Source organism: Hyposmocoma kahamanoa, unplaced genomic scaffold (assembly GCF_003589595.1).
Source record: "Hyposmocoma kahamanoa isolate Upper Pololo Valley unplaced genomic scaffold, ASM358959v1 63, whole genome shotgun sequence".
NCBI classification, from domain to species: domain Eukaryota; kingdom Metazoa; phylum Arthropoda; class Insecta; order Lepidoptera; family Cosmopterigidae; genus Hyposmocoma; species Hyposmocoma kahamanoa.
The window spans coordinates 8,360,347-8,382,402 of NW_020653851.1; the positions used below are offsets into that span (position 1 = coordinate 8,360,347).

At 36.6% G+C, this 22,056-nt stretch overlaps 1 protein-coding gene across 4 annotated transcripts in view; it reads left to right on the top strand.

The window, feature by feature from the left end:
* LOC113230302 (band 4.1-like protein 4) overlaps window positions 1-11,357 on the top strand; it is a 51,674-nt gene extending 40,317 nt beyond the window's left edge. The window contains exons 7-21 of one of the 4 annotated variants that reach the window (XM_026464173.1): window positions 4-91; window positions 224-376; window positions 947-1,101; window positions 1,179-1,279; window positions 1,360-1,438; window positions 2,412-2,609; window positions 3,288-3,437; window positions 3,977-4,052; window positions 4,130-4,215; window positions 4,289-4,471; window positions 4,549-4,692; window positions 5,323-5,562; window positions 6,666-6,960; window positions 9,969-10,153; window positions 10,542-10,678. In XM_026464173.1, the coding sequence (XP_026319958.1) occupies window positions 4-91; window positions 224-376; window positions 947-1,101; window positions 1,179-1,279; window positions 1,360-1,438; window positions 2,412-2,609; window positions 3,288-3,437; window positions 3,977-4,052; window positions 4,130-4,215; window positions 4,289-4,471; window positions 4,549-4,692; window positions 5,323-5,562; window positions 6,666-6,960; window positions 9,969-10,153; window positions 10,542-10,557 (2,149 nt within the window). In that variant the 3' untranslated portion in view covers window positions 10,558-10,678. Of the gene's footprint in view, window positions 1-3; window positions 92-223; window positions 377-946; window positions 1,102-1,178; window positions 1,280-1,359; window positions 1,439-2,411; window positions 2,610-3,287; window positions 3,438-3,976; window positions 4,053-4,129; window positions 4,216-4,288; window positions 4,472-4,548; window positions 4,693-5,322; window positions 5,563-6,665; window positions 6,961-9,968; window positions 10,154-10,541 lie in introns of all 4 variants that reach the window. The other 3 variants (XM_026464174.1, XM_026464176.1, XM_026464175.1) reach the window with 3 other exon arrangements.
* Window positions 11,358-22,056: the final 10,699 nt, after the last annotated feature.

The following is a 22,056-nucleotide window of genomic DNA, read 5'->3' on the forward strand; positions in this document are numbered from 1 at the left end:
CAGAGGCATTTCTCCAGCGCAAGCCGAGCTTAGTTATTTAGACAAAGTGAAATGGCTCGACATGTATGGAGTCGATCTTCATCCTGTTTTGGTAATAATTTTATACTTTCCACCCACAAAATTTACTATCGAAGCTGTATATTGACATTATTGAACGAGGTTTATATAGCGTACTTTATCAAGGGATGGGATGTTTTAACAACAATATATTTCTGTATCATAGGGCGAAGACAGTGTAGAGTATTTCTTGGGCCTGGCGCCAAGCGGTCTGCTGTTACTGCGCGGCAAACACACAGTTGCGAACTACTATTGGCCTCGCGTCTCCAAACTTTACTACAAAGGACGTTACTTCATGCTCCGTGTAGCAGACAAAAACGTAAGTGGCCCTCCTCCATATTTAATAAGTTGCTCTCCCGGGAAGCGAACCGAAAATGCCCTCGTTCAAATAAACATTAGAACACTTGACCCGTTTCTGAGGATCTTACGTAGCGATAGTGAGTTCAGTTTTGAATAGTGTAAGATGGAGTCCACCTTCTGAAGCTTCCTTGAAAGACACTTGGAGGCAAGCAATTACAGATAAGTCGCGTAGAACTGAGCGGTGTATTTGCTGCGCTCTGGGAGTGAACTGATAAGACGCGCCCGCCGCGGGACTTGCGGCCTTAAAGTCTCTTTTTGACATACTCACCGTGGAAATACTTTTATTTTAGAATTAATCTTTCTCGAGTTTAACTTCACTTAATGAGGATCTTTTAGTCAAAGAGCAAGGAGGGCAATCCCGTAATTAATGTCTCGTAATTTAGGTGTACTTGTGTAAGGCATGCACAGTGAAGACTTACTTTCATCATTATTTGTGTTATAAATTTCAGAGACCTTCTCCATAACGAATAATTTTGGATGAATATACGTTTCAGATTAAAAAATGTTCTAGTGTCGCGTTTATTCACAGAATGAGACGTCGACTTATGGTTTCGAGTCTCCCACGAGGGCAGCATGTCGCCACTTATGGCGTTGTTGTTCCGACCATCACACTTTCTTCCGACTGCAACAAATTTCACCGGCGTCTGCTGATATCTTCTCATTAGGAACAAGACTGAGGAATAGGTATTATTGCCTTTCTTACAATACTTATTTAACTATGTTTGAATATAGTTAATAAACATATGGTACAATTGTAACAGTGGGCGAGGAACAAGACCACGACCGCCTCCTGCGTTTACGAGAACACCATCACGACGCATCTCACGGCCTTCCCATGCTTCCCACACGTCTTTACATGATGGTAAACTACATCAAATGACTGAACTTTATGGCATGGTAATTAAGGTATCCATTCCTTTCTCATGATTGTAATTTCCACAGTGCCAAAATTAGAAGACTTGAGAATAAGAGACTGTCAACCAGAAATGAAACAACCTACCTCGGTTCATCGGCCTAACTCGTGAGTATTGTGTCTCTCAATAAAATATACAATAATAATATAATTATTTATTTATTTTAGGAAAATGTAAATCCATATTTATAAACTTATAAACTATGTTACTAAATTATTTTAAACAAAGATCGCGTAAAATCTATGAGGAGCCTTATGAAAGGCCCCTCTAGTTTCTCAGCAATCATTTTCAGGATACTGTTGCTACTGTTACGAAGTTTGTTTAAAAGTGAGTCTTCCGTAGTATGGCAGAAAAGGAGTCTGTCCGCGCTTACGCAAACATTGCAGACGCACCAGCATCCTAAAAGCATTATTTTAGTAGGTGCAGACAGCAATGTACGACTTTTGTGTATGTCGGTTCACAGGCTACCCGCGTAAAAGAAGAACAGTAAGCCTTGAAAAGTGTTATCTTGGCTGTAGTAGAGTATAGAGCAAACCTGTGAATCAACTATCAGCCCTTACTGAGAAAACTCTCCGCTCCCTCTTCATATCATCATCGTCTCAGCGATCAGGCTTAATCACATGTTGTAGATAGTTAAATTTAAACACTCTGTTAGGATATACCGAATTAATTTTTTTTTTTTATAATATCAAGGGACAGGACGAACAAGTCGTGCACCTGATGGTAAGCTACACGCCTGACCATAACAGTTGCAGTGCCACTCAGAGCTTTAAATCGCAAAGATCTAAGGAGCACTGCCACTACGCTTGTCAACTTGAGATATAAGTTAATAAGTCCCATGTGCCTGTAATTTTATCAGCACCCGTACACTTCAAAACCGGAACACAGCAATGCTGACAATACTGTTTGGCGCCAGAAATAGATAAGGTGGCAGTACTTCCCTGGACGAACTCTTTCACAAGAAGCTACTGGTACTAAAAACTACAATGTGATCGGTGGTACAACAGCAGGACAGTTACTTCCTGATATCGTTATAAAGTACTTATTATAACGTTTAAGTATATTATCTTTTGTGTCTAGAATAAGTGGTGAAGTGGCAGAATGCGAGCCGTCGACAGCGCCGGGCGGTTCGCCGCGGTCGACGCGGTCGGCGCCGACGCGACGCGGACTCTATTCTGCGTCTCCGACTGCGACGCGGCCGCCGCCTGCGCCGCGCCACCGCGACCGATCCGCCTCCGTTGATTCACAGAGCTCTAACGATTCACGATCTAACCGCAAGTGAGTGGTCCTATTTATTTCCTCATGTGTCGCGTTTCCTACTGGTGAATAAATTGATGTGTTTACCGCCATTCCTAATGAGTTCTGGTGAAATTGTTATTAAATACGAAGCTGATTTCACTGAGCTACCAATTTCTTGGAAATCTTAAAATAATCTATCTATTTTAGGCAACACTCGGCAAATAAATATTAATTTTCATCATCATCATTTTAAAACATGTTTCAATGCCATCACAATTCGCACATGAAACCAAATACTGATGTAACTCAAAAATGGTGAAAATTAAAAAAAATGCTGAATGAATCTTATTGCAAATAATGAGATTATTTATACATAATATTTAGCTATCCTTTTATAACGACGACGAGAATATAAATTTATTAGTCTCATTCAGTAATTTTTAAACTTTCAAATCGAGTTTTTTCAATTCCACCATTTTTTGTTATGACAGTATTTGATTTCATGTGCTACATATACTAACTGATCTATGCGCATTCAACTATATATAGATCGAACTTTATTATCTGCGAAGAAACTTTCTTAAACATTTATTTATATAGCATTGTCTAAGCTTCGTAATTAAAAATTCTCTCTTATTCAATACGTTAGTAGGGTGTTTATAACAACGTAATTAGGCGTTAGGACAAGACGAGCAATATTTTTTCTTTTTCGTTCAGACACAAGCATCGGTCCCGGCGGCAGCAGTCCGACGCGGAGAGCGAGATGTCGCGCGGCTCGGGTCGCTCCGGCAGACGCCATCGACGACATCGTTCACGGCACAAGCACGAATCTGGCTCTGAAAGGGACGATACACTCCCTGATACCAAGTTAGTGTACTCCGAGCTTCTTAGGTTTAGAGTATAGGATAGACTACACAAAAAACCTACACTTGTCTTTCGAAATTTCCATATAATGACCGTACCCTTCGTTATTTAAATAAATAACGCGCTTACTCATTGCCCTGAGCTAGGGTAACCCTGTGTCGCGGGTACCATGGACATGCACATAGAACACCACAAATTTCATCCAAACTCACGAGAGAAATAAATGTAAGCCATATAAATATTTCTCCCGGTGCGGGGATAGAACCCGGGACCTCTGCGTGGCAGCCCAGAATAGTAAGCGTTCGGCCATGGAGGTAATTAATTTGAGAAATTTTCAGATTAGTTTTCTCTACTTAATTTCGGTGGCAATTTTTATTATTTAAATATTATCATGAAGTATTAGGTACTTAATATTCAAGTGTAGTATTCTGAAATATTTTAATATTTCACTATAATATACTCAAATGATTAAATAATAAAAATTGTCACCGAAATTAGGTAGAGAAAACTAACTTGAAAATTACTCATTTCATGTTTTGCAGAGAATACGAACTAGTAGAGTCAGAGTCCCAGTGGAAAGAAGTACTAAGGCAAACAAACTCGGGCGGCGGCGTTCAAGTAAGTTCTCTCAGGCGTCTTGTTTAGCTTTTACGTGAAACAATGTTTTCAATCTCACGTTGCACAATGTATTATAGGTTGCAAGCGTTCGACGCTCACAAATGGAGCCTGACACCGGAACGCATCGATCGTCGCACAGGCATCGTAGACATAAAAAGCATCGGTAAACATTCGCTGCTTGCAATTCCGTTTATAAACAACACCTTTCACATAAACTAACAAAGGTTATTTATCAGGTCTCGGTCCGGTTCTCCGAATGATAAGAAATGGCTCCCGGCTGAATTAAAACAACATTTAGAGTTCTCATTGGTTGATACTACTGGTATGACTGAGGAACAGTTGAAAGAAATCCCATACACAGTTGTTCAGACCAGCCATGCTCGACAAACGAAGCTTAGAACCTCATCAAAGCATAAACAGTATGTTATAATATCCCATTCCAAATGAATGTTGTAGTTGTGCAGATGCAGCAAACTAATCACGTTTTCAATTTTAGAACTGAACATGGCTCATTGGCCAGACGAGACAAGAGTTCTTCGTCACTTAGCAAAAATGTCCACGACAATCACCACCAAGGATCTCTTAGGTCAGGTTCAAGTACTATAAGCACACATAGGACCAGCATGGAGAAACATGGAAGGTAATTTATTTGTTTTTAGAAGTACTTATATACAGTTAAGGTACGCTGTATAGTCTGTTCCAATCCATTTTGAACAAAAAAAACCTGTTTGGTTAAAATTCTAAAGCAATCATTGAATAAATCGAATCAGTAACACTTTCACGTATATTTCGAAGATTTCGACTTGATATATCATTACTTTTTCCAGCAATATTTATTTGAATAGCATCGTAAAATCGTATTTGAAAAATGGTAGTCCAAAAGTGAGGTTATTATTCCTCTGTAGGTACTTCTATGACTTGCCTATTGTTGCATAGTGCTGTTCGAAAAAAAACATTCGGTTCAATCAATTAAAGTTTAGTAATCGATTATTAAATTGAACATTTCAATCGCAATCGAACGAGTATCTAAGTGTAAGGATTTGAAGGAGGATTTAAATTGAAATTTTAAATATGCTTATATAGGTTATGTAAGGAAAACCGCTAGTATGACTCCGTTGAACAAATCGATTCATTCAATTAATTAATCGATTTGTAGTTGGCATTACAACTGGCCATCACTAAACCGTCATAGTCAGGTCAGTGACTTGTTTGTTCAAAATGGATTGAAACGAAGTATAGCTTCAAAGCTGAAGATTGTATTTTTCTGCAGACGTGTATATCCCAGTTTGGATGAGACTATCGGGCAACCAGGAGATGACTTCTTGACGAATCGTGGGTACAAAGGCAATGTGACTCCGGTGTCGAACAACAACAATCCGTACAGCCCCGTCACGAATAGCAACAGTAATAGTTCTAGCGGAGAACTTATATCGGGCAGCGCTCGCGTTTCGCACGAACACACAGACTCCGGACTTGGCGCTGACCAGGACTACGCGTATTCTTCTGAGAGGTATTTTTTTCCTGCAAAGTTTCTGCAGCGTAAAGGGCCGTATATATTTTTCCTCGAAACATTGGTGGGATGTGGGCTTGGGGTTTGTTCGTCCAATCACACTCTGCTAATCTTATAAGGTCATAGTAATTTTATTCTGGAATGGGTGAAGTGTGTAAGAGTACGTAACTAGATGTGCTGCAAGAGTTCGCACGTAATATTTCACTATTTTTTATATTAGTTAATTATTACAAAAAATAAGACCAATAACGAGACAAAAAATGTCATCACCAGAACGATTTACCCCAGCGTGCCAATAGATTTACAAAGAGCCTATATTTTTATTTGTACATACGTGAAGATTGGTCTGAATGCTCTCAATACCATTTGTGGTGCCATGAAGCTTGAACTGAATACGAGAAATTTGCGTACGATTTGTGCGACCGATAATCGAAATCCTATCAAAAAAGGGGTTGCGTACTCTTGCCGATGCATATACGAGTATGTACTCTTACCCATTAGTACAGTGTAAAAGTACGCAAATCCCATTTTGCACTATGTTATTAATTACAACCACATTATTAATTATAATTACTTTGCATGTCACTATGTAAAAGTTAGATTCGTAGACTACTAAATAAAATAATTATTGAGTGCATAGTCTTAGACCAGATTACTCTAGTTTTTAACCGACTTCAAAAAGGAGGAGGTTCTCAATTCGACTGTATTTTTTTGTGTGTTACGCGATCACTCATCAATCATAAAAATCGGTTCACACGATTTTTATGATTATATTTTTGTTGGAAAGTGTGTATGTACCTCAGCATTGGTCCCAATTTGAATAGGCACTATTTAAGTGTACATGGTACATCGTCTATCTTATCTTCGCTTTCATTCAGGTAAGATGGACGCACTTATTTATTATAAAAAAAAATTTGAAGAAAATATTCCACCTCTAAGGTCGGCAAACTAGGGGATGAATCAGGTTCGCGCACTTTTCGGTAAACGATCTCAACGAAACTTGGCAAATAGATGTAACTCCACGAACTTTTGAGGTCAATTTTTTTTAGTACTCTGTATTGAGATTATCCGGATCTTAGTAGGTTATTGTAACTTGGATACAGGTCGAGCGACAGCGCGAAGTGCGGCGCCGGCGGATCGTCAGCGGGCGGGCCAGTGAGTAGGCAGTGGGGCGGCGGAGGCGGCGGGTGGTGTAGCGGCGGCGGTGCGCTGCCGCGCGCGGAGACGCACGTGGTGGTGCGGCGGCCGCCCGCCGGGCCGTGCCGCGCGCGCGCGCCCGCCTCGGGCTCGCAGCGCTCGCTGCTGTCGGTGGCCAGCGACAGCGCCGCCGCGCGCCGCCCGCGCGACCTCGCGCCCCGCCACTATCCGCACCCCGCCGACTCATCTTTTTCGCTCTTCGTGAGTGGGCGCTTTGCTTCCTAACATACTTGCGCGCTCCCGCGGCCCTCGTCCCCTCTCTGTAATTTTCAACTTACTTGTCTCTATCTAATTTCGGTGGCAATTTTTATTATTTAAATGTTTCAATATAGAGTTCTTAGGTTTCCGCGATTGTTACATATAGGAAATGAAACTATTTTTCCGGATTTAAATCGCGTATGTTTGTTTTCTTCAAACAAAGCAACGTTTCATGCCCTTTACAGTTCACATGGTCACGGTTGACTGACTTGACATGTGAAAAAATAAATATAGGGTAAAACCGGGATAGATGCCGCAGCAGAATGGGTGCCTCGTTTTCAAAAAACCTAACTTCCCCAAATCGCAACAAAGAACAATTAGTTTAAATAAGGAGTATAGACACCACTCATTAAAGTTCCGCAGGGCTTCGTGTGGAATAGACGCGTTTACCTTGTGCGTGCGTTTATGTCCGCGACGAACACGACAAACGGTTCAAAATTTTCAGACGCAAGTATTTACTGTCACATAACTTTGTAAGTTATAATAAATCCCGTTTTATTTTTATTATAACTATACACTGGTTCATTAAATCCACAACATATAGCTTAGTTTAATAATAAAAGGGCATTTATCCATATCGAACAGGATAGTCACCTCGATTTTTTGCAGTGTAGGTGCCCTTAGGGACATAGGAGAAGACAAGAAAGTTAGAAAAAAAAAAAAATATTTTACTGAAAAAGCAAGAATATGATAATAGTTTCAAAGTAAGTAAAATTACTAAAAAGACAAAATATTCACAGTTCAAACAGCGAACATTTTTGTATAGAATATTTTGATAGCTATAAAAATAAGAAGTGAAGTTGGTAGTAAGTTTTAATACGTATATATACGTTGAAGCCACTTCATAATTTGTAATCCTATATCCGTTAAATCTGTAAGTATTTTAAGTTTTTAATATTTATTTTTTTTTGTTTAAAAAAGGAACGATCTCTTGTTTTGTTTATAATTATATATATTATAATAATATTTTCCCTTTTCAATAAACACGTATACACACTTAGTTGTGTACTAATTCATTTCTATAAAGTTGTGTGTACCAGTAATAGGCATATGTATAAGAATAATTCCACTTACCATAAACCTTTTTGCAACAAAACTATATTTATGCTATTGTTGTACCTTTATAAATAAAAAATAAATATATATTTCTTATTAAAGATGTAATATGTATATACAATATATTAAAGATTGCAAATAAAATATTTTACTATGAATTTTACAAATTTTTTTGTAAAGGGTATCTATCCTTCTTAGTGTTTTCGTCGTGTGGCGTCTATCCATATAGTTATGCATCTATCCTCAAAAAAATAGGTGTGCAAATAGTCAAGTTCTTCAAAATCAGTAAATGTTAGATCAATAAAATCAAGTCTTAATGTAATCTAAAAGGTTAAAATAGTTATATCCATAGGAATTATTCATGGTAAACTAATGATTTTTAGATTAGGAGGCCCTTTCAAAAAGTGCATCTTACCCGGTTTTACCCTACGTGATTTAAATCCCGCTAAATAGTTTCATTTCCTACAAATGTTTCAATTAAAATTCTTTATTACATGTTCCATAATGTTTCATAGGATGGAAATGGCTTAAAGCTAACTTAACAGCGCCTTATGGACCCTGTAGGGCACTGCAAATTATATTTAGAGAGAGGAGGATTTACTCTTTACAATATTTTGAAATTAAGGAATGTGGCTTATTACATTTATAGGCCCAGTAGGACATGATAATAATTTTTCTTTTATATGTAATAGTAAAGTAATTACTACATGCACATTTTGTACTTTATACTATTTATTAAGAAAGCTTGTGGCTTTGACAAGCTTCTATATTACCTTCTAGTTATGACGTAATTATTATAATAAGTGTCTATTACATTTTATATTAAAATCTTATCCAATAACATTATTTTTGCATTCTATTCAATTACATTTATTTATTTATTGACATGTATAATATTTTATATTTATGACCTTCATTTAAAAATTCTTTGTATCGTTTACATTGTGTGTTTAAAGTCTATCGCATAAATATTCGTAACTGTGAAGTGTGCTTTCTTAATTAGCGGCTCTTTAACATTATTATTAAAATCTACAATTTTAACAGTGTCTCTTAATTGTTCTGGTACTCTATTATATATTTTTACAGCAATGTTCTAGAATATTATCCTGAAATATTATTTAATATTTCAACGTAATATACTTGAATACTCAAATAAATAATAAAAATTGTCACCGAAATTAGATAGAGGAAAACTAACCTGAAAATTATTGCCCCTCTGCGAAATAAAAAGGATAATCGACCTCGTCGTGAGTCGTGATTAAACATTTACATCGGCCTTTATATTTAATATGACGGTCTTTATTATTGTTAACAGTGTAATACCGGTTCGCGAGAGGGACACCTTCAAAGAGAAAAATGCTTTTTCGGATTAAATGAGCTTACGAGGGCCGTTGGAGTAATCCGCAGCTCCTGTTTTGGGTCGCTGAAAAGCTAACCGTGTACAGGCTGCTGTATTATATTTCTCATGTTAGGTATATGAACGACATAAATGATATTGCAAGTTATATGACCTGATCTGGACATAAAAGAGTTTTTAGGTGCTCATCAACGGCAAACATGCCAAAATAAATTATGTATTCGTATCTATAATTACAGTTTAAATGTTAATAGTCTAATTTACTGACGAACTTCTTAGAACTAGAACAATCTTCTACCTCTGCTTCGGGGGCTTTACAACGTTACAAAGTGCTACGGAGGCGTAAATCTTCCATTACGTGACATGTAATTACACTTGAAGATTCAATGCCACTCTAGCACATTGTCTGCCTCTTCGGGGTCTTTGAAATCACCTATTCCATATACATAAAGCTATCTGAAGTATTTACATTGTTTATATAAAGTTATTTGGTGTGCACCGGTAGTTTGACTAGCGTGTATGATATTGGGATACACAGAGACATGCTAGCAACAACAACATATTGGCCGGCGAGAGCGGTTCACTGGCACGGCGGTACGCGCGACCGTCACGAGAGTCACGCGACTACAACGCCAACGTTGCGCGCACGCATTCGCGGCTCGCGCACGCGCGACATGACAACACACTCGACATTATCCTAAAACCTCTCATAGAAAGCACGCAGTAAGTAAGCACCGCCCGCATCGAGGACCCACCCTTTGTGTCGCAACATGTAGCGGAATGAGTAACTGCACGCAACCCTGGTTTGTTCGTCTCCTCTCGGATGCTCTTGGAGGCACTTTGTGTTTTGTTTGTTCTGTTATGCATGCTGGTGTTGGTTAGTTGTGGTAGTTATAATGGTTGATTAGTCTAACAACTTAACTAATCGGTGTAATGTGATTTTGAAAATTCATTTTGTGTTTCATTTTATAGATTTTTTTCGCACCTTGTTTTGTGACTAAAGTATTCTATAACTGCGTTTTATTTATATTTAATGCTCTTTCAAAATAAAACATATTTTTCTCTCATTGTAAAAATTTGTTTTCGAGTAAACTTTATGTAATGAACGCAGAATGCAGAGCAACTAAGCGTCGTTGGTGAGGCCTCACAGAACGCAGACGGCGGGGACTCCGCTCCCAACGTAACCACTACTAAACCTGCTACAGAGATGAGCACGGAACTCTAAACTTTTATTGTAAATAACTTCATATTTTGTAAATAATATAGGTGAAAATAAACGCAATTGTATATTTATTAAGTTTGGTATACCGTTCAACATCGGTATCGAGTCTTTTTCATAAGCAAAATTAAATAACGCTAGAATGAAAATGAATAATTTTTTCGTGATAAGCATGAATTTGTAAATATTTTCCGGATATCTTAATATAAGCCCATTTGATTGTTATGTAATAATTCGTACTCTAGTAAACAAAGTAAGCAAACTTACATACGTAATATAATTCAGTGTTCGTAACAAAATGTATTTTTGCCAAAGATACGTACTAAACTACTCGTGAGTCATGTTATAAAATCCCTTCCAGTTTTGATATACGTGTTTATTATACCAATCCTGTATTAAATTGTTTTTATTATCGGTATCACATAGGATATAATATAAGCTCGAGTGTTATTTATTCCATGAACAACGGGTATTAATGTATTATTCCAACAACATCGTTACGACGTAAATAAGCTCGTTGTGTTCTGTACAGTTGTTATGTAGCTTACCTTCAATTGAAGCCTAGGAAATGTGCTTTCAGAAATTTTGGTAGTCATTCGATTTGTACATAGAATACTTTTTAAAGAAAATTATAAATTTTTTATAACAAATGTGTGACAAAATTCAATGTTTAATGTGAACGCTATTGCACTTTAAAATACATTAATTAATTGGATAAGTTTTATAAAATTAGACAGTCAATTTGAACTGCGGCAAGACTGAGTTATTTTCAACTATATTCTACTTAATTAAAAGTTGTATAAATTTTTCGTCAGGATATTCGTAACTGTTTACGGCATTTTTTAAAATATGTTTCAACGTTCTCATTAAATAATATTATTTCACTGTGATGTTTTTTTATAATCTCCGAAAATTTCAAAACTATTTTTAGGTCGGCCCAGTATTAATAACATCTACACCAATTAAAAAGATGTTCACGTCTATGGTTGAATTACCGAAGAGTCGAAACCGCTGTTAATTAAAAAAAAATCTTGTACGTTACCCGTACAACCGTTCTGTCTCAGATATCACTTGCAGAGATCGCCATTCACACTAATTAGGTCTTCTTTACTTGCTCGTACGGCTTTCTCCTGTATCGATACTATTACAAGATTAAACAGTCTTTATTTGTACCTCTACTCCTCCCTCAGAAACCGTTTTGTCATATTACATATCTTTACATGTAATAAAAATAATTCCCTTTAAAAGTATCTGTGGTATATTTGCCTTCGTGTTGTTATATGTATATCCTGGATTTTCCATGAAACTACGCAAATTGTGCTCTTTTGTCGACCTTTATCGCACCAGTTAAAGGGCTAATGAAAGGCAACGTTCGCATTCTTTTGATCTATTTATAGGCCTTAGGCTACGCTACACGTCGACTGCCTAGGCGTCTAATTTAGCCGCCTAATTGAGTGAACGCCCAGACCAGCCAATCTGTCTGGTGGAGGTAAAAACAAAACGGCCACGGTCTATCAGAAACTGATGTCCACTATTTAGCGAAGGGTAAAAACTCATTACCGATGTTCAGCGAAAGGGTTCGTGTGTGTATGATTACTGGTTAATTGAAAGGCGGAAAATCAGAGGGTAAAACAAAGGTGGCTTGTAAATTGGAAAGTGAAATTGTCTGCGTGGCACTCAAATTTAATAACTGTGGTGGCAATTACGGTTACGTGTCTGGCGTAGCGGCTACGCGTAACATGAAATATCAATAGGCTTGTTCTATAATACATTTTCCTACGTATATATGTATGTATGTGTATATATATAAAACTAATATGTAAGTTACGTACAAGGTGTTAAGGAAGTGACAGTTTTAATTGTAATTTAATTGTACCTCTAAGCTAACCTAACAATATCATGGTAGAGGTGTTTGATAATAGAACAGTTATCTATTTATCGTTGTATATCGTTCTGTCCAAATAGGCAACCTAAGTAGGTTGCCTAGGTTGCCTATCTGTACAATGACACAACGAAACATACGGATAAGTTATCCAATCTAATGTTATAAATGCGACGAAATTTGATGAATTTTGTTTTATTTTATAAGGCCAAGAGACGGGACGAACAAGTTGTGCGCCTGGTGGTAAGGGACACGCCTATCTATAACAGTTGCAGTTCCATTCAGAGCTTTAAGTCGCAAAGATCACAAAAAGAAGAAAAAAGGGCACCTCCACTGCGCCCGTAACCCTGACGCATAAGTTGATAAGTCCCATGTGCCTGTAATTTCACCAGCACCCTTACCCTTCAAAACCGGAACGTAATGTAATGGTAATGCTCACATTACTGCTTGGCGGCAGAAATAGGTAAAGTGGCAGTACTTCCTTAGACGAACTCTTTTTTTTTTAATAATAATAATAATAATAACGCACCACTCAACATAGCCCCGCACTAGGGAAACCCTGTGTCGCGGGTGCCATGGACACACACATAGACAACCACAAATTACACCCAAACTCACGAGAGAAATAATTGTAGGCCATACAACTATTTCTCCCGGCCCGGGAATCGAACCTGGGACCTCTGCGTGGCAGTCCGGCATAGTAACCGTTCGGCCACGGAGGCAGTTCACAAGGAGCTCTGCTGATACTGGTATAGAAGCAGATGGGACCTAGGAAAAGGACATAGGCCACTTTTTATCACAAAAATAAATCTTATAGAGGATGAAATATGCAGAGAAAGTGTGTATGGTCAACCAATAAAACTATGAAAATTAATATAGTATAATACACAGACACACACGACACAGATAATAAAATTACAAAATTGAAACACACACAGCAGTTGCTGTTTACATAGACGTATATAGTTATTTACGCCTATATAAACGAATACATAAACGTTATTTCAAAATAAAACATCTAACAGGTTCCTTTATTCGTAATCAAGCTGAGTGCTTGTCGCCATATATTAAGTTCAGAGTGGAGTTTACCGTTCACTCGCCGTATTAAGAGCAATGCCTGGATCCCAAATGAGCCCTCGGATTAAAATTTATTTTACTCTATTTACATGCAGTGAATCTAAACAATAGGTTGATTATGCGGGTGTGAGTTGAACGTAGGCTGCTTCGCGAAAATTGGTTTTATTTTCATTATTATAATTTGCCTTTTTAAGGCAGATAAATGAGCATGGATTTGGATTGATAGCATAAACTACGTTAGGTCTATACCATAGTTTCCCAAAGTCGTCCCTACCAGCACCCCCATGTGGGCGCTGAAGAATCCTAAGGTCGGAAGCAATTGGGCGACGTTGATGATGTCCAGGGGGTGCTATCGCATTTCTAAAAAACTTGAATTATCTATATGAACTTACAGTTTTTTCCTTGTGATTTTTTTGTGTTAAGTTATATAAGAAATATGTGTTTTTTTGGTAGGTCAATGGTGTTTTCAATTATTTTTTAAGGTTATGGGCGTTTAATTTTTTCTATCTTGCCTAAGAGGGCGGTTAGCCGAAAAGTTTGGGAATCTATGGTTTATACCCAGGGAATTGGTCTGTGGATGACGATGATAAGTGCTGAAATGTATATAAGTGCTTCAAGTATTAAAAAACAATAATAATGTGCCAGACAAACAATTATTTGGTCTCAAACAAGGGAATTCCCTGTACTACCCAGAATACTTAGATTAGAACCAGCTTAGAAAATTCATTTCCCAAATTGGTCCTACCGTGAATCGAACCCGGGGCTTCCTCATCCAGCGCTCACAGTGCAAACCGTTGGTCGACAAGACCTAATATTAATAAAAAAACTGATTGTATATAAAGCTTAATTTGGTAACAGATCGTACGTACAATATAACTTATCGACAGCAATTAGGCTTTGATAGAGCTCGACGCCAAATCATATTTGCTTGCGTTTCCCCTGCTAAAAGCAATTTAGTCGCATATTGAACGGAGATGGGATTTACTTTGTGCGAGTTTTCAATTGACCTCATCGCAGTAAATGTTTTAATAGCTCTCCTATATTTTAAAGTGACGCTGTTTCCTGTTTCTATTCAAACGGTGTATGAAATTTTGTCCCCTTTTTCATTAACGAACGTCAAAACTTTTGAGCTATGAATCTGCCATGTAAAGTCATATTTCAAATTGCGTGAAAATAATTTGGACAGCAATTCGTATCACATATAATTGTACCTACATCTTGACTTGTAATTTTGCTCAACTCATTGATGGACATGTATTTAAGTGGAGTTACAAAGTAAACAACTTTCAAGCGTACGTCTAAATGAAATTGAATTAAAAACTCTGTAAACGTTCATAATAAATAAAACTTGAATAAAAAAATATAAAATTCTCTTTAAACATGAATGATACCGTGCAAAGTATACCGGGAAAGCTAAAAGGTAAAGAATTTAAAGTAATGTAAACACGAAAAGTTTGCTTTCGAGTTGAGGCAACTCAAGCCGGAAGCGCATTCAAACTCAACTGCCTGGAAAAAATAATTCGAGCTGCGGCAAGGGCGGCAGCTTGGGGAAACAGCGCTATGTAGGCAAGTATATGATTGTTTTTGCTTTTCTCAATCTTTCTGACAGATATAGTCAACAAATAAGTAAAGCTTTGTGCACATACTGGATCGACTTGTAGAGGTATGTGTGCGCGCTCGCCTCGTGCCTTGCTTCACGCACAAATTCGTATAGTAATGTAAAGCGCTTTGCGATGCGAATATATCGCGAGATTATACGAATGTGTGTACCGTGTGTACACGGCACGCACACACACAAGCCACGCTGCAACGTATATATAGAATTACCATACTTGTCTCATTATTTAATTATTTCCCTTATTTATAACATACGTCGCTTATAATAAGTCAAAATACATAAAACGGTGTCACATGTTGTAATAGGTTTCTATTACAGATTTTTCTGTATACACGTAATTTTTAATGTATTTTCTTTGTGTAATGAAGAATTGTTATCATATTATCAGCACTAAACACATAAAGAGTTGAGAGACTCGTATTCAGCACTTACATGATTCGTTTTTTGTGGAACTGTGATGAAACTATTCTTTTTGTCATAAATATTATATAGTTTGTTAAATTTTTCAATAGCAGATTAGTCTAGTTATATTTTATAGTAACTTTAGTGTGAAATATGTTAGGATTAGGTCATTTATGGGTCGCATTTATTATGGGTCGCAGTAACCTGAATATAAATAAAGAAATAAATAAAAAAAAATAAAAAATTTAGTATTTTTAAACGCTATAGTCTTTATAGTGAATGTAATAATATTATTATATAGTAGTATCTTTAATCAACTATGATATCCCAGTAAAGTGTACTTGAATAACATAGCTGATTAAGGAGGTATTTATTATACTATGTTATAGCTAAAGATTTATTCAGATTTAAGTACTGTAATATGAATCGTAAAATAGCATTCTGTGGAATTACGTTCTCGAAATTTAACTGTAATGTAACTATTGAAGCGGGGTGTCGTACCATGGTGCGGGGGTGGTGCAGTCCCGGCAATTAGTACCATGACAATGACATTCAAAACATGTGCAAATAGACCGGCGAGACGACGGGTGGGGAGGTGTGAGCGGCGAGGTACAGCCCAATGCATTCTGTACACTGCAAATTGTTTTAAACTTTCAACCCTTCATCAACTTAATTCGCCGCCGGCATACCTGCAACGAAACAAACAAAACATTGGCGCAAATGAAATTAGGGTGCGCACAAAGGTTCTGTCTATATTGTATGTAATTGCGACGAATGCGTTCAATATTTAAATCGTGAATGTATAATATTTTTAAGTAATTAAGTTTTTTTAGCAGCAGTAGAGCTCGTTGTGAAAGAGTTATGATATAAAGAGAATGTTAGCATTACAGCGTTCCGGTTGGTTTAAACGGGAAAGAGTGCTTGTGAAATTACAGGCACATGGGCCTAATCAATTTATGTCTTAGGGTGACGGGCGCAATGGCAGTGCCCCTCAGATTTTTGCGATTTAAAGCTTTGAGTGGCACTGCAACTTTATGAACAGGGTGTATGTATGTGTGTGAGTGTGTGTGTGTATATATATATAAGTTTAAGGAAATTAACATTCTTACACTAGCCTCACAATACATTTATGAAAATATAATTTATGTTAAAAGGAATAGTAATTTCTTTATGAAAAATAGTGACAGACATAACATTAATACGAGGAATAAAAATAAACTAGCTTTTCTTGATAGTCGTCTTCACAAAGTCAAACAATCATTTAAGGGGCAATGTATACGCTTCTATAACAAGATTCCGGTTGATATACAAAATTTGCCTTTCACGAGGTTTAAAACTATAGTGAAACAAAAACTTTATACTAAAGGTTATTATACAACTTCTGCGTACTTGGATGACAAAAATCCGTGGTAGTAACCCGTTTAGCTCATGGAGGTAGTCTCAATCTGATGTTTCAAATAAAAAAATATTGTAAATGTTATTTACAAAGAGCAACCCCTAGAGTTTCTTGCTCATTCTTCTCAGGGGAATCTGCCTTACGAATGAGCGGTAGAGTTTAACCATTGTGACGATTTCAAGTGTAATAATGCTTACCTATGAAATAAAGATTATTTTGATTTGATTTTGATTTTTTGATATATACATATATATATATATATATATATATATATACATATACATATATATTATTACCCTCCTTATTATAACTAACGTAATCAACATTTTAAGCGAAATTGAGTTACTGACATACTGGAATTAGCAAAACGAGGTCTTTAAAAGCGATTTTTTATATCTTATTTAGTTTCACTTTTATCAAGCAAAATCAGCGTAATTAAAAAAAATATCTCAATATTTACCAAAATGCGATTGCGTTACTTAAAACAAGGACGGTAGTGTACATATTTAGTAGTTAAGACATACATATGTATATAAAATATTATTCGTTGTGCAATACACTAATATAACAAGGTCTCTGAAAAGGGACATATGTTCGCAACAACATATTCACGTCAAACATGCAAGAGGAACTTATCCCATTACGGTCGATAACAATAGCCATTGAAAACAGCCAGGGAAACGTAATGGAACACGTGAACATACATAACATACGTTTCCTTATTTGGAACATTCAAAAGAGTCTGTAGTTACATTAGAACTTTACTTAATATTAACATAGGATAGCCAAAACCAGTTGTATATGCAGAGTCAGCATTGCTCCGGGCTGGGGCAGAGTTGTCTTTGCACAGAACCTCCAGGCAAACTTTAGAATGGTAAATTATTAGCGGACTTTGCCCAGTTTATAATGGACATTACCAACATTGTTAAATTAACGGCGGGCGATTTCGAATTGTGTCTTTTATTTGCATACTTTGCCCAATTTGAAGAGGGTTTAAATTACTTTGTTAGCTATACATAGTATTACATCTGCATAATTTTGTTCCACAGGTTCGTATTTACCATTGTCGAATATGCATAAGCTTGTCGAATAGTGCTACGTCGTAGAGCGTAGCACTTCTACGAATCCTTTACCTTACTCCGAATTAATTGTAAATTGTATGGTAAAATTTATACTTTTAACTTATTATACATAGGGCGCACTATAAGTTTCCGGAACCGCACGTAGTAATACGAGTTTATGTTAAATCAACTTAAAAAAGGTCTATTTTTCATCTTGGATTTTGTTTTAAACAACAACAACGAATAATAATAATTTCGACGACCTTAGTGGCACAACGTTTTAGACGATGTGCGCTGGTTGTGGCAGTCTCGGTTTCGATTCCCGGTAAGACCAATTCAGGAAATGACGATCGACACGTGTGATCGGATAAAATCGAGTAAGTGTGTACGATTGACAACGTATTTTTTGTCGATCGACATTGTGGAATTTAAATTAGGCGTAGATGCAAGTGCAATGTTGTTAAATTTTAACCTTGATATTTATCGATCGCTAACAGTGGGCCTAGCACAACGAGACGCGACTTGTACGAGAGCGACATAAAGCGCGAGATCTCTATGTAAGAATATGTATCTCGCGTTTTATGTCGCTCTCGCTCAAGTCGCACCCTGTCATGCTAGCCCTACTGGTGATAGTTACGATCATCTAAAACCGAGCAAATCTTTATGTACTTACCTTTATTGTGAACGATATCACCAGCTACAATACTAATGGAGGTAACCTACGATTTTGATGAAAACAGTTGTTTATATCACAATATGAAACAAGAAATTCCGAATCGAACAATGTAAATAACTATTTTCTATCAAAATTAAGCTACGTCCATTCGTGCTAAAGGGATGATGGAAAGGGAGGATGATGTGCATAAATATGAAACGAAATATGCTTCGCAATAAGACACAGAGTTGAATGTATTGAATGAATGAACTGCCTCCGTGGCCGGACGGTTACTAAGCTGGAATGCCACGTAGAGGTCCCGGGTTCGATTCCCGGGCCGAGAGAAATATTTGTATGGCCTACATTTATATTCCTCGTGAGTTTGAGTGTAATTTGTGGTTGTCTATGTATGTGTCCATGGCACCCGTAATACAGGGTTTTCCTAGTGCAGGGTTATGAGTGTGTGTGCGTTATTATTATTATTATTTATTATTTTTTTATTTTACTGCATACATCGCTTATAAAAAGTGAACATACGTAAACAGGTATATAAAGATACTGATGGGAGTAGTACGCCACTCGAAGGCGAAGAAGGTTAATTAGGAGCGCAGGAAATGGTGTTCCATAGTCTCTGCCTACCCCGGTGCGGGACAGGCGTGATGATATGTATGTATGAAAAACCTATTATAGATTTTTGTACACCGCTGCTTATCATATTGACGATAAGAAGATATTCCGCTTTCTCCGACCCTATGAACGACGTTGCATTCGGCATTTATTTGTATGATCAATTTCTTTGTAGAAATGTGATGAAACTATTCTTTCTATTATAAATATTATACGATGAGTTTAATAGCTTCAAACATCATTTTAACTTTTATTGACATACGGTTCATAAAGACTGCTTCTAAATACTTCACTTATACATAAGTAGAGGTGGGCGTTTAAACGAAAAGCACTTAAAAAAGTTTGCTTTATAATATATAAGCAGAGAAGCACGTTTATAAGTTTAACTTGTAAGCGTTGCTCAGTTCAATACTCAACAATTTAACTTTTTACAACGTGTCTAAGTATCAAATCGCGCCATCTATGTTTCCTAAACAAAGTAATTTGTCAATATTAATAATAATATTATAAATAAAAATAAAACTTGTGTTTTACAAATAAACTTACTTATCTTAAAACTTTTAGTGGCTTACTCTCGTATTTCGCTGCCAACATAGTGTTGAAAGCTTTTTAACGTAAAGTAAGTATGGGGTTAAACGTTTTTCTAAATTATTTTGGAAGCTTAAAACAAAAAGTGTTCAAGTGAAAAACGCTTTTATAAGCACGCTTGTTTAAAAAGTACTACATTTTAATATTTAAAATTAATAGCAGTTTTTTTCATCTCTACATATAAGTACTAAAGTTGATGAAAGTAAATAAACTGTATTCCAAATAGAAAGCTCCGAACCTAGCCGTAGGAGAGTACTGCATAAATATGCATTGATTTTAATGGGTTTTCTATAACGCACCATTTTGATGTTAAATGCAAATAGTTAAATGGATTCAGTGAACATTCACAAAGGTTGCATCAATAGAGTTACGAATGAAAAAGTACCTAATTGTGAACGAATTCGAGTGTAAATTAATAGGGAAAAATGAAACGTGCTTTGGTGGTTTCATACTGTAGGCAATACTAGGTGATTATGTACATTATGAAAATTTAATTTCCTCTTGCAATTACTTTTTAACGTACAAAACGACTATTTGATATTTTGATGAAACGAACAAACAAAAAATATTGTAAAAATTTGTGCTCATCCTAAAATGATCACCTTTTTGTCTCCACTGTAATGGTGTAACAACAAATACTTCCATGGCTTCAATGGAATACTCCATGGCTCTAAGCCCTTCTTATTCATAAATTACATTAGAAAGTGTTTTTTGAAAAAAAAAAAAAACAATTAGGCAGTTACTAAGTAAAGTAAAATTTGTGCTAAAAGTGCTAAGATCCAATAAGGCCCCTCTTCCCCCTTCATTTAACCGTCAAAAATAATTTAACAAAATAAATTAATCCTCTTCCTCGGCTTTATCGAAGTAATTGTTTTCTGCGAACACTTTAGCTATTTAATGACAATTTTCACTTTGACATTTACGAAACTTCTGTTTTGAGGGTAAAATAAATAATATAAGGCTATGCTATGTACCAACGCAAGCCATAGGAGCAGGCACACAATATCTAGGCATTATTTATTGTTTCTGATGCAACAATTGTACTTAGTTAGTTTGACTAAGATGTTAAATTGATATTTACATTATATGTACAATAACGAATTACTATTGGACGGTAAATTCTACAATAGGCTTTAGTAGATAATGGATCTAAGTATAGGAACAAAAAGAATATGTTATGATTAATACAATTACTGAGTCTTTTTTTACAGTATCAAGTGACGAGACGAAACAAGTCGTGCTGATGTTAACCTACACGCCTGTCCAGAACAATTGCAGTACCACTCAAGAGCTTTAAAACGCAAAGATCCGAGGGGCACTGCCACTGCGCCCGTCCTACGACATAAGTTGACATGTCCCATGTGCCTGTAATTTCACCAGCACCCTTTCCCTTCAAAACCGAAACACAGTAATGCTGACATTACTGCTTGGCGGCAGAAATATGTAAGGTGGTACTTCCCGTACTTGGACTAAGTCTTTCACAAGGAGCTCTACTGCTACTAAAATCAAACACACTTGCAAGGGTAAGGAACTCATTTTATTTCAATATGTCAAGACAACAATTGCTATTATTTAAACATTCACTTATCACTGGAAATTACTTTCGAATTGGCTGCCTTCCGCCGACCGGCTGACCAATCGAATTGATCAACCGAGTCTCTGACTACCCTACCAATCCGCCTCCACCCTTCGTGGCACTAATCGAGTAGTTAGATTATAATCTATAGTAATAGATTAGTCAAGTTGGTCACTTTTGATAAATGGATATTAAAATGAAATTATTATATATACTACATAACCCTAACTATAAATTGTAATCGTAACCTTAAACAATGATATCAATGTTCTACTATTTGTAACTAAATAACCGTTTGCCTTAATACCTGTGCTTCCATATGGCAAATCGCCGACGTATTGCTTCCGCCAGACTTCTCGCGAGCCATTCAGTCAGCACAAAGGCATCGATATAATGGTCGTCTCGCTTTAGTACATAGAATCACTTTCTACTGAGAATACCTGAAAGGTTTCAGGATTTCAAAATATTAGGATGACAAAGAAGCTGTGAAAAGTTTGAGTAAATTATATATATTTTGTTAATGTT